The sequence below is a fragment of the Parambassis ranga genome, chromosome 3 (genome assembly GCF_900634625.1).
Source record: "Parambassis ranga chromosome 3, fParRan2.1, whole genome shotgun sequence".
NCBI classification, from domain to species: Eukaryota; Metazoa; Chordata; class Actinopteri; family Ambassidae; genus Parambassis; species Parambassis ranga.
The window spans coordinates 22,893,088-22,909,886 of NC_041024.1; the positions used below are offsets into that span (position 1 = coordinate 22,893,088).

The 16,799-nt window shown below is 39.1% G+C and overlaps 1 protein-coding gene across 1 annotated transcript in view; it reads right to left on the reverse strand.

Annotated features, from left to right (window-relative positions):
• LOC114433466 (neural-cadherin) overlaps positions 1–16,799 on the reverse strand; it is a 233,782-nt gene that overhangs the window by 72,981 nt on the left and 144,002 nt on the right. Inside the window, 2 exon segments of the mRNA XM_075353396.1 lie at positions 6,782–7,059; positions 14,853–15,082. Of these exon segments, the coding sequence (XP_075209511.1) occupies positions 6,782–7,059; positions 14,853–15,082 (508 nt within the window).

The following is a 16,799-nucleotide window of genomic DNA, read 5'->3' on the forward strand; positions in this document are numbered from 1 at the left end:
AAGTTGCTTTGTGCAGCAGAGAGAGAGTGAAGGGGAGCAGAACTGATAGCAGGTGCCATCCTACTCCCACACGGTTATAATTAATAAATAAATAATTTAAAACACACATGCTAAGATGGTACATTTGAGTAGTGGTATGCACATCCAGCTACTGAAAAAATGCAAATAGTACTTTACACCACAGCTGTTTAATAAAATATTGAGCCCACTATTTGTATAGTCTTGTCTCATGAGAGTATCGTCAATTGTCCAACGACAATTAGTCAAAGTACAATGGACAAACTTTGATTGTAAAATGTGCCCTAAAATCTAACTTAATATATCAGAATACTTTAACAAAAAAATCTGAAATTATTGAACCAAACAACATACACCCATCGACCACTTAATTAGTTACACCTATCCAACTGCTCATTAACCCAAAATCGAATCAACCAATCACATAACAGCATCTCAGTGCATTTCTGCATGTAGACATGCTGACTTGCTGAAGTTCAAAGTGAGCATCAGAATGTAGAAGAAAGGTGACTGAACGTGGGATGGTCTTTTCGAGTGTTTCCGAAACTCCTAAACTACTTCACACACAACTATCTCTAGTGATGGATGGTTTGGAAAAAGAAAAAAAAATACAGCGAGCAGCAGTTCTCTGCTGATGTCAGAGGTCAGAGGAGAATGGTCAGACTGGTTGAAGCTGAAAGAAAGACAACAGGAACTCAAATAAGCACCGCTTCCAACCGAGGTCTGCAGAAGAGCATCTCTGAACGCACAACAGCCTTGAAGCAGATGGACTACAGCAGCAGAAGAACACAGCTGGTGTCACTGCTGTCAGCTAAGAACAGCAAACTGAGGCTACAACTCACACAGACCCACCAACACTGGACAATAGAAGATTGTAACTCTGCCTGCTCTGATGAGTCTCCATTTGTGCTGACACATTCAGAATCAGTCCGAATTTGGTATAAACAACATAAAGCATGGATCCATCCTGCCTTGTATCAGTGGTTCAGGCAGCCTTTTTCCATTGCTCCATGGTCCAGTTCTGAGGGTCACATGCCAATTGTTTGCACCTTTGACGGTGGACAGGGGCAAGAATAGGCATCCTGACTGGTCTCTATACACAACAAACTGTTCAGTACTTTGAGCGACAGTAGCTTGTCTGTTGTACCACACACGCCAGCCTTCTTCCACGTGCATCAATGAGCCTTTGCTGCCCATGACCATGTCGCCCAAACACATCAACTTTGAGGACAAACTGTTTACTTGCTGCCTAATATAACCCATTGACTAACCGGTGTCAGGATGAGGAGATATTCAGTGTTATTTACGTCACCTGTCAGTTGTCATAATGTTATGCTTGTTAGTGTGTATTTTAGTATGTTATTGATTATGGGTATGGGCCATCCAGGGAAACTAAGTAAAAGCACCATATAAAGAACTGGATATCTACGTAGCCCCCTTAATGATATGGAGCGCCAAATTAAGGTGGCCCTTGTTTAAGACTTACCTTATTAGCTGAACCATGAGATTATCTACTTTATTTCTAATCTTTCTAATATTTCTAATTTACAGCTATCAAAGGTGTCTTAATATGCAAAGTAATGTAACATTGTTTGCACATTAGATTAGCATTTAAAGTAAGAGGCAGTAACTGTCCACATGTCTAATATTTTTTTTTTTGTGTGTGTGTGTGTGCGTGCATGTGTGCCTGTGTTTGCATTCGTGTGAGTAATCCAGGGATTATGTTGGACGTGGCTCCAGTCAGTCATCCTGCTCGGGTCCAGCAGTGAGCCACATTACATGCCGTCTCCAGCCAGCCAGACTCAAATCCTGCCCTTTTCACTCACTGCTTCTAATTAAATGAAGCTGAAGGGTAAAATTAACTTTACAAGTTGCGGCAAGAAAGCTTAGCGGACACGTGCATGATGAGGCTTTATGTTCATCTGGCATCACATATGTTCAGGAGTATATGTGTGAGTGTGTGAACATGCTATGTCTTGGTGCCTCTGGACTGAAAGGTATTTGAATATCTTAAGCAGAGAACACCTGTACCAGCAGCTGTTAGGACTCTAATTTCTCTGATCTCTTAATTCTGCTAAGGTGTGTGTGTATGAAATCTAATCAAAATGTGATGTTTATTCTGGTCAAATTTATATTGATTTTTTAAGAAAGTTCAATGTCCAAACAGACACAACAAACAATATTCATTATTTTCAACTTACTGCTCAAAGCAGTAACCTTCAGTACTATATCACTGGCTTACAGTGACACAGTCAGATAAAATACAACCTTCATTACCCTTCCAGCTCGTGTCCTCTTTGCATCTTCTTTGTATCCAAACATATGTGTTCCTAGGCTTGTGCCATGTACATTCTGAGCATGACACTGTGCTGTGTTTATATTTTCAGGGTCAAATGCATAATTGGCTTCTTTTTTTTACCTCTAACCACTACACAGGGCAGCATCAGACAGAAGATCTCAGCTTGTATAAGTGTGAGAATTGACTGTTAATTTCATCATAACATTCAAAGTGTTACAGTTAGGGCAGTGATAAAAGCTCGGGCCCACACACTAGTGTGCTATTTAATTGGTTGCAAAGAGCCCTTCACTTCCACCATTAAAGATCCAAGCCTGAGGACAAGGAACATCAGGCTGAATTATGCTGAGTTTAAACAGGGTCATAGTGTGTCTTCTGCCACTAGAACTGATTTCGTCATCACTGTTTGTAGTTAAAAGGATTCGTTGAAACGCTCTCACCCCTACTTTTGGCCTTGTTTACAGAGTGATTGATGCAAATGAATACACTCTCCTTCAGCTCACGTTTTTGCCAGGAATTCAAAACAAGAACTGGCAGTTTGTGACGGCTAACATCTTAGATCTTAAAGGTTGTGAGGGTTTGTTTCCATTTATAATAAGAGGAAACCAGCCACATATAAGACCTGTATTCTGAGTTTAAAGAATATTTTAAAATACTCCTTTTTAAAAAAAAAAAAAACTTTTGGCCCACAGAGAACACACACTGCATATCTGCATGCACGGAGGCAGTGTGAACTAAATGTTGAATTAGAGGCAAAAGTGAATGGTTCCCTGGTTTCTAAAAATTAAAGAATGTTGTTTTATAATTGGAAAATTGGAACAAATGGAAGATATTTGATAATGAGCTGCTGGATAAAGGACAATACATGAAATGTGCTTTTGTTTTTTAAAGTGAAGCGGTCTGGTGGAAAGGAGGAAAGGTCAGGCAGGGTTAATTGTGTTTTTTTTTGTATTGTCACAGTTTGCAGTTAAAGAACTTAGTGAAGCTGAATCATCTCAAAACCTTTAGGAAATCCAGTTGAACTGATTCTGTTTTTAATTATTAACTGTTTATGCTGTTATACACAGTAAGTAATTTACTGTGTTTTTGTTAAACAAGGGTTTATGGTATAATGTGGTAACAGACGGTTTGTTTCACCCTGACAGATGGAATTCCAGGCAATCTCCTATCACCTTATCCCCTGTACATCTGCTTGACACTGTGGTGTCATCCTATGACAGTGCTCTACATGTCAAAACGGTGAAGCGAACCGCTGTTCCATTTTCACATCATTTCCCTTGTAACCCCTCTCCTTACTCATGCTCTGCGTATTTTATTTTTCTTTTGCTGTTTTCCTGGATGAGTATCCATATGCAAAATTAGATGCTGTATAATTGAGCTTTGACATTGGTATAAAAGGATGAGTGGAACAGCCATTCAAGTGTTGAACTGTTGCTGGAAGCAAGAACAGACACATTCAGACTTGTGTGTCATGTCGGAGCCTTTTGGCGCTAATAAGGGTATTTTGTATAAAAAGAAGTGTCAAACTGTCTCCTGCTGTCCTACAGTCATTTCCACCTAAATGTGATGAATCCAAGAATGTGGGCTGAAGTGTGTGTGGGAATATTTAATAATAAACCCTGACACATCTGTTTTATGGGCTGTATTTAACCTTCTTGGTGTTTATACCTAGTTAAAAAAAAACTAAGAAATATACTGATTAAAGGAGTGAGAAAAGTGGGTGCAACCTTCAAGTAGTCAAAACAACACAACAATCAAGATAAATGAAATAATGTTTGACATAAGTTTAGACTGCAAGCACCAGTATGAGGCGTCTGGGAAAGTGGTAAACCTCTAAAAATGTGAAATATCTCCCTGGTCATATTATACACTGTAATGCTATTGTATGTGTTCTAATGTCCATACATTATGTTATGTTTGTTTTTTTTGTGTGTTTTTTTTTTTAAACTTCACTAAGCCTCTCCTGAAACTGCTTGGAACCCACTTTGGGATGCTTTCCTCTGCTGTTCTAATAACAATTGAGCTCAGGCATGTCAAAACTAAGCTGTGTTTTTATTACTTGAAGAGAAAACTAATGAGCTATGGAACATTTTCTAGACAAAAGATGCACACGCCATATTGTCAAAAACACTGGCAGGTGTTAACTCCTACACCTAAGTGTACTGAGCTCCTCCACCACACTAATGCTACTGATTCTCATTCTCTAATATATGTTAGTATGAAGTTAAAAAACAAAACAAAAAAACTCCAACTTCATTTAAATTGAACCATCTACAGTTGTGACAAGCCAGCGAGAGTCACACCCTGTTGTTAATGAGCAATTTCAATGTAAAAAAGACCTGGGAGCCTAAATTAAGAGCTCAGCAGTTTTGAGATTATTAAAACGTTTCCTGCCATGGTATTAAGTAAAAGTTTCCTTTAGCGTCACTGGGCAGGTCGTTTGTTTTGATATGTTCATTTTCTTTTAATTTTTAATCCCCAAGCTCTTTTGAGAAAGTTTCCCTGAACGCAGCATGAATTCACTCACACGCAGTTATGCACACCGCAGGCATTCTGCCTTCTTTTCTACAGCACAGCCTCAAAAGCATTATGAGGTTAGTTTAATTTTAATTTAATTTGCTTCATTCATTCTTATCCCGTCCTCTTACACTTACATTTGGAAATTAATGAATTATTGGGGTTAGACTACAAAGCACTGAATACAATCAGAGGTCACTGCAATCTCTAGTTTTTTTGGGTTTTTTTTTTGGTTTTGTTTTTAAATTCTTTTTGCACACAGTAACATCAACAACCAAACTTGAAGTTGATTTAGTACCACATTTCTTTCCTACATAACCAAACATCACATCCTGCATTTTACAGCTTCAGTGTGGGGCCCAGGTAGTATAAAGCTGCAGCACTGGCAATACTTTATGTTTGGCAGAAGCAAAGCCTAGCACTACAACATGTCGATTGATCCTGATGGCCAAGAAAGAGCATTCAAACCTCAGGACTTCCTTTTTAACCAACATGAACATGACAACATGAAAACATGAAAAGAGCATCCGTCATATCCATTATCTGTCCTCTCCCCAGTCTGACTCACACAAGCTGCAGGATTAGCAAAGCAGCTGAGAGGCCAACCAAACCGCACCTATGCATTAGCTGTACAATCACACTTCTACTGCCTTGGGATTAGTCATTCTTTAATGTACAGGCGATTGCTCGTGCCATTCGTGGTGCAAAAATTATTGTGCTAATATCACTGGAGATGACATGAAAGTATAAAACATGTGTCCAGAACTGATATGTCAAATGGAATGATTTATAAAGATTAGCTCTTATGGGTACAGTTATACCTTATTTGCAGATATTGCCTGGGCTTTATGCTGTTTTTGAGGAGGAGGCAGACAAAAAAAAATCCACAAACCAGCCTAATCTGCACCTTCACTAATGTAGCTATTGTGTGTATTAATAGCGTATTGGCCCACTTAGTATGTCCTCATCTATGCCTTTTAGTAGCTGGACAAGCTCAGAAAAAGTACCATCCTTCCATCTCACTTGGTTAAGTGGTCACACATGACATCTGATGTCTTTTCAACATGTCCTTACAAATAACATATATTTAGTTTCAATTGTTGGAAACACAGACTATTGAATGGCATCAAACCCCACCACAGTGTAAGAGTACACATGTACAGACACTATAACTACAAATTTAAATAGGCTCCTGCATTTCTTAATTACTTATATTATGTCCCACTGTACGGGGGGAGCTTAGTTTGCTTTTGTGCGACCATAATACGAATTTAGTTTTATCAGCTATGTGGAAATGTAAAAAAAAAAAAAACTCAAAATGTAACCTCTACAACAAAGCGGAAAATCTTCTGACCACAAATTTAAAAGAATAGCCTGCGGTGAGTTGCCTAAATGCTTTCAACTTTAATGTTGAAAAATCACAGCGACACATGAACAAAGCCATTCTCCTGTACAATCATTTTCAAAATTACCCATGGCACAATTTGTGATTTCTCCTTCACAAGCTCATTACTCAGTTTGTCCCAACTGACTATTCATCTCTGCAGGCTTCCTTAACTGCAATTACATTTTGGGATTTAGCGCCAAATAAAAAGAATTATAACCAGAATTATTTTGTCATTAGGTGGCCTCAATCTGTCAGAATGATAAAGGAACACTCAGGTTTGAAACAAATTGAAATCATGTTTGGACACAAAAATAAAGCTCAATTTTTTTAAATAAAACTAATGATATTTGTACTTGGTAGTGATATATGCTTAATCACTTTCTAAACAATTTGAGGGAAGAAAAAAATAGGATTTTATCATTAGATGATTCAGAAAGTCTCACCATTCTCGCCCAGGGTAAAAAAAAACCCACAGTTTACATATGTAATATGCTATAATCCCAGACAACGTGACTGGAACAGCAACATGGTTGTCTGTCCGTTTTTATTAATTATTAACTGACCTGTATCCGTGCTGAGTGTCCACACACACGCCGCCATTGAAGCAGGGATTCCTGGGATAAGCAGCGCAGGGCTGATGAGAGTGTTCTCTTCCTGGGCAGGAGCACACAGCCGTGGATTCCACGGTCACAGATACAAGACTCATAGTCCCACAGTCCACCACAGTGGGCGTGTCCCGTACGTTCAAAGTGTTGGTGCAGCCACCCGCCCCAGAGCACTCTGAACTGGGACACTCGTCGACTCGGACTTGGAACACACTGACTTGCAGGAACGACTGGAGCTGATTAAACAAAACACAGTGAAGAAGAAATGTAGTTATAAACTGATATGATGTTTGTCAAGCACAAGCTGTGTGTGGAATTAGCTTTTCACAGGCGTTGGCTACTAGGAGCTGCTAGAACATAAATGACAATCTCTTACCAGCTTTCCAGTGAGGCAACTGTGTTTTGATCCAAACACATAAAAACTAAACCAGCACCACAGCCAGGTTTCTCATGTCAAGCACCTCTTACATAATGTAGTACATGTATTTGGACAGGGTAGTGTTGTTTCAAATTGCAAACACTACTGCAAGACTGGCATGGCTAATCAGGTGAGTCAACACTAGCTACAACATCTTACAATACAGAATTATGAAAGAATTTAGCCAATAAAACATAAAAGAAACACATAAAATACATACTCGAACATAGAAATGAATAAATAAATAAATCACGTTTGACACATGGTATAGATCACTGAGTTCAAGTTAACTATCATGTAAGCAGTATATACCACAAACGAATGTAACCCATGTGGATGAAACCATCATGTTACAACCAGATGGCAGAGAGGATGCTGATACCTCCGTCTGCATCCCAATAATTTGTTAAATCAAGGAATATTTGTGGCATCCCATCTGGACCGGAGCAGCAGCTATTCTACCTTTATGGTTGCTTCCTGCCACTTGAATAAATAAATAAATAAAAAGAACACAAATCTAGGACACAACTGATTGCATTAAAAAGTTAGAAGTTAGAAAGATTCAAAGATCTGGTCAAAGCACGAGGGATAGGAAGTCACAACAGCTGCCAGACAGGACCCGACATGTGGAATATGTGGTAGCCAAAATCAAGCTTATTTATTATGCAGACTGGAAGTTATCCAAAGCAACATTTACTCCAATTTAGCTTTTAACTTGAACATGTTTTCAGCTCTCTTGTCCAAGCTGTGCAGGCATGAGTAACGGTGAGTTAAGGAATCACTAAGTGAACTCCTGGTCAGAAAGCACATATACAATAGGCACAAAACCATAAATCAGCTGCTGAGCATGTTGCAGTTCAGAAGCCTTAATGCATGACACCTCCCATTGTGCATCAACAGCTTGTTTTCCAGCTGTGGCCTTGCTTCATTTTCAAACTGTGTGATTTGCTAAACGTGGTAAGTGCAAGCAATGTAAAAAAAGGGCTGTCAAAGTCAATGCGATACTTGAATTCCTTTTAATGTCAGTAGTTTTTCAGCAGTGGATGTATTGTGAATGGCAATCAAAGACAAACCTTCTTGAGCAAAAATCAGCGTTTCACCTAGCTAACTTAATTACAAGTTAGCCTATAGGGACAGTCATGCAATTAATAGTAAATATTTAACTTGTTTGGCAGCTCTTGTAATGAACAATCACCAGGGCAACAACCAAACCCTATTAAGTTTACTCCACTAAAGAATTTTGGATAGGACAAAAAAAAAAAACACTTCAAGTTTACACACTCTTTAGGTGATTAGGACACTCCCTTTAAAATTTATTTTGACTCAAAAACCTGTTTAATGCAGGTAGGAGTTGGCATCTTTTTATAAGCATTCATTTTCCTATCAGCTTGTCACTAGAAAAACATGGGTAATGATGCCTGGCGAATACAGTGTACACAAGCCCATAAAGACATGCAGATGAAGGTACACTGCAACACAGAGCAGAATTTGGATATAAAAAGATTCAATGCGTGAAGATATCCCAGTACAGAAAGGCAGTTTAGATCTAGGAATGGAGACGTTTTTCTGCACTAGCTTCTAGAAAATTGGGCAAAATGTTGATGAGGTGGAGAAAAAAACTATAACTCGAGTTTGAGCAGCTTGATAAAGCACTGACAAGGAAAATTAAATAGAAATTTACAATGCTCTTCATGTAGTGTGTGTGTGTGTGCTTGCATTTGAATGCACGGTCCTTGGCTGGTATGAGTGGCACAGGTCAGGGAGTCTTCTATATTCATATGCATGTGAGCAGAATGGGCATTCTTGTGCTGTATGCACATCAACACATTCACAGTGTCAATGCACACAAAAGCGGGTCAATTTATGCTCACTGTTCTGCACTGATCGGACTTCATTTAGTGTGGTGAGATAGAGCTGGCTATCCATGCAGTTCAGTTATTCCACTTATCTGCCCAATGCGTCTGTGCTGCAGTAGCTGTAACTTTGATAAGGGTCATGTTATATGGATCCTTGTCATCGCTGAATAATGTGTCATACAGTTCAAGGTCTGGACACACAACCCATCACTGCTAACATCTGCTAACATCTGAAATTATAAGCAGGGACTTTGTTTCCCATTAAAACCTTTGCGCTTTCATTTAACCTACCTGCATTATTAAACCACAAACGACATGTATTGCATGTGTAGCTTTATGGTTAATTAACCTAAATGCCATTCTGTGGCCTCTTTGTGTAATTGGGCATTGCATGACAATTTGTTTTGGTTGACTGACCAGGCAAAAATGCTGTGTCGTGAAAAGTTCTAGCACGTAAGGAAAGAGCAACAGCTATAGCTATAGTTGTATATAGTTGTAGAAAAGGTCATGTTTTCTGTCAACATGGAAAAACAAGCATTATTGAATCATTTATTTGACTTATCCTAACTATATTTATGCTAAACTTACAATCAAGCAGTGATCTTTGTGGCTAAGAACTGCAGAAATTCAGAAATGAATAAAAAAATCTATTGATTTAAATTGTAATAAAGCTTTTTAGATGAATAATTAACAACATGGATACTCGAAAGAGACATGGTGGTGCCTAGGTGCTTGCCTAGTCAGTATAAACTAGAAATAGCAAGAAGTGCCAGGCCAGCAACAAAATAAATACCATAAATACAAAAATCAAGCAACCTTCAAAATTGATTTTTTTCCCTTTACATGTGGTCCATGCTCACAATATGTTCTTTGTAGGCATGTTTCAGCATTCACAGCACTTGGTTAAAGGCAAAGTACATTGTTCTAGTTCAGTACATTTTTCCTCAAATTTAGTGAACATCCTTTCTTGTAAGTGTCAATGTTTGTGAATTTGGCAGCAGAGCTTCTTTGGATGTAAAGTACAACATCAAGTTGTTTTTACTTAACATTAATTAATTTTTTTCTTACTCCACCTTTAAAGCAAGGTTTTTTCATCTACATATAAATAGCACACATGTCTCACCTTACCCAAGGTACTTTTAAACAAAAGACAGTGTTTGCAGTGTGTGTGCTTTGTATGCCCACCATTTACATTCCCAAGGTTCCCTAGAGCAATATGGGTGAGCTGCACACACATAGAGTGATCTGTATGCAGAGTACACTGATTGAATTCTGCTCAGTGGCACCCACCAGCATTTATGTACGTGTTGGTATTTTGTACACCAATGAGATATATGAAATATTTAATAGAAGAAAAAAAGGACATTTTTCTTTTTTGTCCCTAATTGCCAACTTCTTTTGCACTGAATTATGTCAGTGAGTTCATTTTAAAAACCTGACCCCAGCATTTGAGTTTCGTATCCCCAAAGGCAAAACTCGTCATTATTTTGTATCTAATCTCCCAAATGTGAGAAATCTGAAATGCACAGAGGCATACACTGAATTTTTCAAAGGAAGAACAGTGCGTATGTGGGTGGGGGTGGGGGTGGGGGGTGGGGTTTAAGGACCATAGGGAGGTATTGTTCCTTGAACTATTATGAACATATATTCTGAAACATAAACCACTACAATCCTCTCTCTTGCCCTCTGGGCCACATTAATATAATGACAAGATGAACCTTGGTATCTGACTGCCATACCAATGGTTTTTAAAAAGTGGATATGTAGTATCATTAAAAGTCAAACGGAGTGAGCTGGATTGAAAACACTGAGGGATAAGTTCCATTATTGAGGCAAAGCAGAGAGAAATAGAGACAGGGTATTAAGACTTTTTTTTAAATCTCCTACTTCTAAGGCATTACTAGAGAATTGAGAACATTAATAATAAGCACTGCTTCATCTTCTGCTCCCCTCCCCACTCATTCCACCCCTCCCCATCCCTTTTTTCTCTTTCTCGTCCACCAACTACCCCCCCCCCCTTGCCTCCCTCCTCTCTGGCTCTCGTTCATCCTCTCTCGCCACGCTTCACATCTCATTCTGATCAATGTCTTCTCTGGAGAACCTGGCTGAATTCAGATGAAACGCTCTGCGCTCTCCTCACAAATCACACCTGAAAGCCTAGGCTAGCTCTGAGCTTACACATCCTTCTCCCCCCACTCCTGCTCCTCTCTCATGCTTTCCTCATCCTGAAAATGCATTCATAACCATGCGTGTGTTTCTCTGCATCTCTAATCTTTCTGTCGACTTCAGTTGGTCTTGTGACACAATGAGAGGTTACCAGGGAAAAGAGCCGACAGGCAAACGGCTAACTGAACTGACCATCATAACTATGACTGGACTTCTCTCCAAAAAAAAAAAAAAAACAGCACACACATGCAAATTCAGGCTGGCTCATCATTCCCTCTGAGGACACAAGTTCAGCTCTCTCTCTCTCTCTGTCTGCTGTGAAATGCATACAACTTCGGTTCACACTCACACATACACAGATCCCCTACTTCCATTCAGACTTCTGAAACTTCAAATGAGGTCTGACTGAAGCCAGCGGCCAGAGAGCATCAGTGTAAAGTCAAATGTTTGTGTTTGCCAGCTCTCTTTGCAGAGATTTTTTGCTAAGCCTGTCCTCTTTAGATTATAAAATGTAATTTTGTAAGACAACGTATGACTAGTAAAAAAATATGTGTCATTTCATACATTTCTTAATCTCTACTAGAGTGAAGTTATGCATCATCCATAGCATTGTATTGAAGGCATGATGCATACAGCTGATTACTGACATAGTAAAACGAGTCAAGGGACACTGAGAGAGCAGAAATAGCGCTTATCATTCTGTTTTTTAACATCTATCCAAAGCTGTTTTTAAATATGGTTGAGAATTGCTCTAGTGCTATTTACAACATATACAATACTCAGAGTTTAGCACTTAACCATAAAGTTTGAATTCAGAGCTTAAACACAATTTGACAGCACTATGGATGTGATCATACCTCCAGGTGATTTCACACCTACACACACCTACAGACTCTGCAGTGTTTACAGATCTGGTTCATTTGGACAGATGAGAACCTGCTCTACCAACCCCTGGTGGAGAGCTGCCAGCTGCTTCCTGGCTAAGAAAGTTCTTCTCACACAACACAACACTTCCATACCCGGAGGGGGACTCATGCACAGTGCTGGCACTTCTAAAATAGTGTCATGGACATTTTTCCACATGCTTTTGTGATCTGCTTACAGCATACTCTGCTATGTCAAAACCAGATGTGCGCTGGTGTTGACATAATATATTTTCCCTTTCTTTTTTTTTTTTTACATGATGTTCTTGTCATTCAACACCTCAAGCATGTATTCAAGTAGGTAAGACCATTTGAACGCCTTGAATACATTTAAGATTGCAAACTTCAAGCAGTGCCATTTTTATGGCAATGTAACACGCTGCACCTCTACAGAAATATCACCATTGTGGCTTCAGGTAGAATGTCTTCTATGCAGTGTAATACATCGATAAGGACATAAAATATAAAAAGAGAGAAACAACGGTGCAATAGCATCGGCAACGGCGCACCGACTGAGAGTGCAGATTTTATTTTATTTTTTTCTGAAAAATAAAGTAGTTGTGATATGCATGATACAAAGTGCGTTCAATGACCTTCGGAAAGTACAAAGTCCAATGATTCTGCCTGCTTTTACAGATTCTTTGAATGTGGCACCATGCATGTCAGCTTCAAAAGCTTTGCACGTCTAAAATTCTGCACCGATAATACCTTGGTGATTTTTATACCCAGGACCAACCAAGAGACAAGCAGCTACACCATACTCCTGTTCATAATAAATTTATGTCAATCTGGTCCACACTAAAGTGATTAATGACAAGAGAGTCACTAAACTCACAGCTCCTCACTGATAAAAGCTTCCTTTATAGAGCAATTATATAAAAGGAATTATGTTGAGAGGTTTGGATGTCAAGACTGATATGTCTATTACCATTCCAGATTCAGACTGATAAGACGGTTTTGGCTAACCAACCAGAAATTGTAGTGGTGGACAAAAGACAGAGGAAAGCTGTTGTGGTTGATGTCGCAATCCCAAGCGATGGTAACATCAAGAAGAAGGAACAGGAGAACCTACAGAAATACCAAGGACTGAAAGAGGAACTTGGAAAAACCTGGCGGTCACCCTTGTGGTCATGGACACTTGGAGCAGTGACGTGGAGGAGTGGCTACAACAGATCCTTGAAAAGACATCACACATTTCAGCCCAAAACAGCACAATACTAGAAACATCAAAGATACAGCACAGAATCCTCAAGCTCCCAGGCCTCTGGTAGAGGATGTGAGCTTGTAAAGAAGCTCGCGAGATGGGAATTATTTAATTATTTAATATTTTATTTTATGAACTTCAATTACATAAACAACTACTTTTCCAGTCCTCTATCTTGTCATTGCATTTTTATTCAAATTAGTGTTGTAAATCGCTGAGTGTGTCGTATAGGTGTGATAGCTGTCTGCAATGAATCAAATGTGCTGGGCGGTGACAAGGGGTCCCACAGCTCTGTACAAACAAACTGTATGTCCATAATCAAATTTAACCTCTATCTCACTTGGGAATCCAATATACACTTAATATTTCAGAGCACAGTGTACAGCATGAGTTTTGCCTGACACTTTTTATAATTTATTTTGTTAAGGTGCATCAATTAGATTTCCATTTAGAGCATGGGCAAGTTTGGGAACATTAGTTGTTTGCATGTTTGTGACGTGAATATTACACACAGCTTTGCAAAGTAACCTGAAAAAAGCCTAGTTTTTTTGTGTTGCAGATGATGGATGTAACATCAGCATAAAATCAAGGGCATTGCACTTCAAAATAAATGTTATTTGTGTGCAGAGTAAAGGCTTAATAATCATCCAAAGAGACACCTTTATCAACCATCTAAGTATGCCTGAAAATAGATAGCAAAATAGAGCAAACACAGTGTGTGACAAAGGTGCACACACTAGATACAACCTGTATCGCCTTGTGCCTTTTCTCTATAGTGACACGCTCAACACTCTTGTATGGGCACCAGCTGTACATTTTTTTTCAGTCAGCATGATACAGTGTGTGCTACAAGTGTCAAATGATGCAGCAGTGCACAGCAAAGCCGGCGTATCACATCTGATGGTTTTAGGGATGAGAAAGCCACTGATCCTAGATGGACTGGTTGGTTGCCAATAGGACTTGATGAACTATACTGTGTTGAAACTCAAAGCATAAGCATAAGGTTTACTGATCTTTCACAGATTGCACCAGTTATTTTTTTCTCCGAATGTTGCAGGGTTTGGTTACCATCTTGTGTGTTGAATTCTAATCATCAGTCCTGCATCTAACAAACTGAGACAATGTCCACCATTTTGAGTGACATATTTGATTTGCTGGAGTTTAACAAGGGCTTTGGTCAAAACATTGCCAGAGGCAAAACTGCTGCCTGTAAACACAGAAAGCACAACCCTATTTGGAAGGCTTAATCACACCCATGTGGGATTTCTCTGTGGCCTAACTTAACGTAACTTTGCACACACTGGTGTGGTGTTGGTTAGATTATGTGATTCACAGGCCAGTGTATGTCAATCAGTCAAGGGCTGGAATGCAGTTACTGAAAGATCAGCCAATCAGGTTGACAGGACTTTATTGTGTACACCGTAAGTGTCAGTATAGATAAAAGAGACAAAGTGAGATCTACCTTTTGTTTGTGGGCGGCCAGATAGCCGTGCATTTTCTCTGGCTGGAGGAAAGAAGGGCCGCCGTGCACAGCAAAGCGGACATCCAGCATTCGCTCCTTCACATCCATTAGGCTGAAGATGTTGACATCATCAGGCGGAACGGAGAGCATTTCAGACAGGAAGTCCACCAGCAGCTCGTAGCGGCTCCGCTGCTTCCCTCTCAGTTCAATGAACTCCTTTGCTGTGATGTCTGAGAAACACACACACACACACACACACAGGATTGGTATATAAGTAGCCTCATTATTTCCACTCCTGCTCAAGGATAAATCCAATTATTCTCAAACTGCTAAAGCAAACTGGGATCACTGCCTCGCAGTTGTATGCTTCAGCAAACCAGTCAAAATTGAGTTTAAATCTGTCTTTCCAGTCTAATGATATCTATGTATTGAAAACTTCAAGATATCATCTTTCAACTGTCAATACTCAGTCAAACTTGGTCTGACTAGCTGTCATGTCCAAATCATCATCATATTCATATGTCAACCTTTATAATCAGACACCAAACCAGACCTAATCTGAGCCATATAAACAGTGTTTCATTTTATCAAAGAATCCCTCGTGTAAGTGTATTAACAGATCACTGAGTTCAGACCATCTGGAAAAAAGGCCTAGCCTCACATCATTATAACTTCACAGCATTCCATGTATAGAACCAATGTTCCCCTGGGAATACAAACAAATTATTGTTTTTCAATTCCCTCAACACTTCATTACATCTAATAATTTATTAACTTGTCTGATGGCATTCCAGATGGAGGAACACACGCACTGACCAGCAATGAGTACTGGAACGGGAGTGTTGAAGCTCATGGAGCTCACAGGTGTGACAAGAGTACTGCAGGGAAAAGGCTGAAATGTGGCAAGAGAAATAACATTTGAGAGAGAGTTTATAGGGAAGAAGGTAGCGTATCAAGCAAGGAGAAGGCTGGGAATTGAAACTTCTAGAAAGCATGTAGTCTATAATGCTTCAAATTATTCTCTTCTACTTGGGACACAAAGGTTGACAATTTGTACAGTTTAGCCTTATTTAAATGAGATCTAGGGATTATCAAGACAACATAATATGTTAATAGGTGACACTATCAGTGAATGATTTCAACTGTTGTTTTGTATCAAAGCTTCAGGCATGATTTGTTTAAAATATTTATTGTTAACAAAAAAATAAAGCTATATAGTTGGGTCTTGCAGTAACCTATTCTTAAATATGTATTAATCCAGTGCATTCTGCATTTTTATATATCCTTTCAGATCAACCATGTGTGCATGCAATCCTTACTAAAATGATTTAAAGTAAAGACTGAGAGACAATAAAACAATGCTTGCTGAAGTTCAGCTAAAGCTAATATTGACTAACACTCTCAATTGTTCAAATCATGCAGGTTTCATCCAGAGATATAATTTAGTTTTTGTTCCCTAACTGATTTTTACAGGCAGTGTTTCTTGGCTGAGCAGGGGCAGAGAGATACTAGATAAGCAAGGAGTTTTAAGCTAAAGACAAAAGACATAACTCTCTTCTAGGATAGCATGGACATTCTTGTGAACAAGAATGGTTATATTGTTCATGTGGTTTGTCATTTTAAGATAAAGAAAATAACTTAAAAAAGTGTGAACTAGTTCTGTAAGTTGAGGATCAATTCCCAGGATTCCCACAAACACCTCAATTAACATTTTTAAACTGGCTCAAAAAGACAGAAATAAAAGAAGACACACACAGAGAGACTTATAGTGCACTGTATATCTATAAAAAATGGGTGCTGGACAGGGCGATTAGGTTTGTGAGTGCATAGAGGGAGACAGAGCCTAGGCATTAAGAGACAAGACAGGGGGTTCAGAACAGGCTCAGTGGATACAGCGTGAGGGATCGAGGCTAATGTCAGCTCCCATCAGTCAGTCCAGAGGGAGAA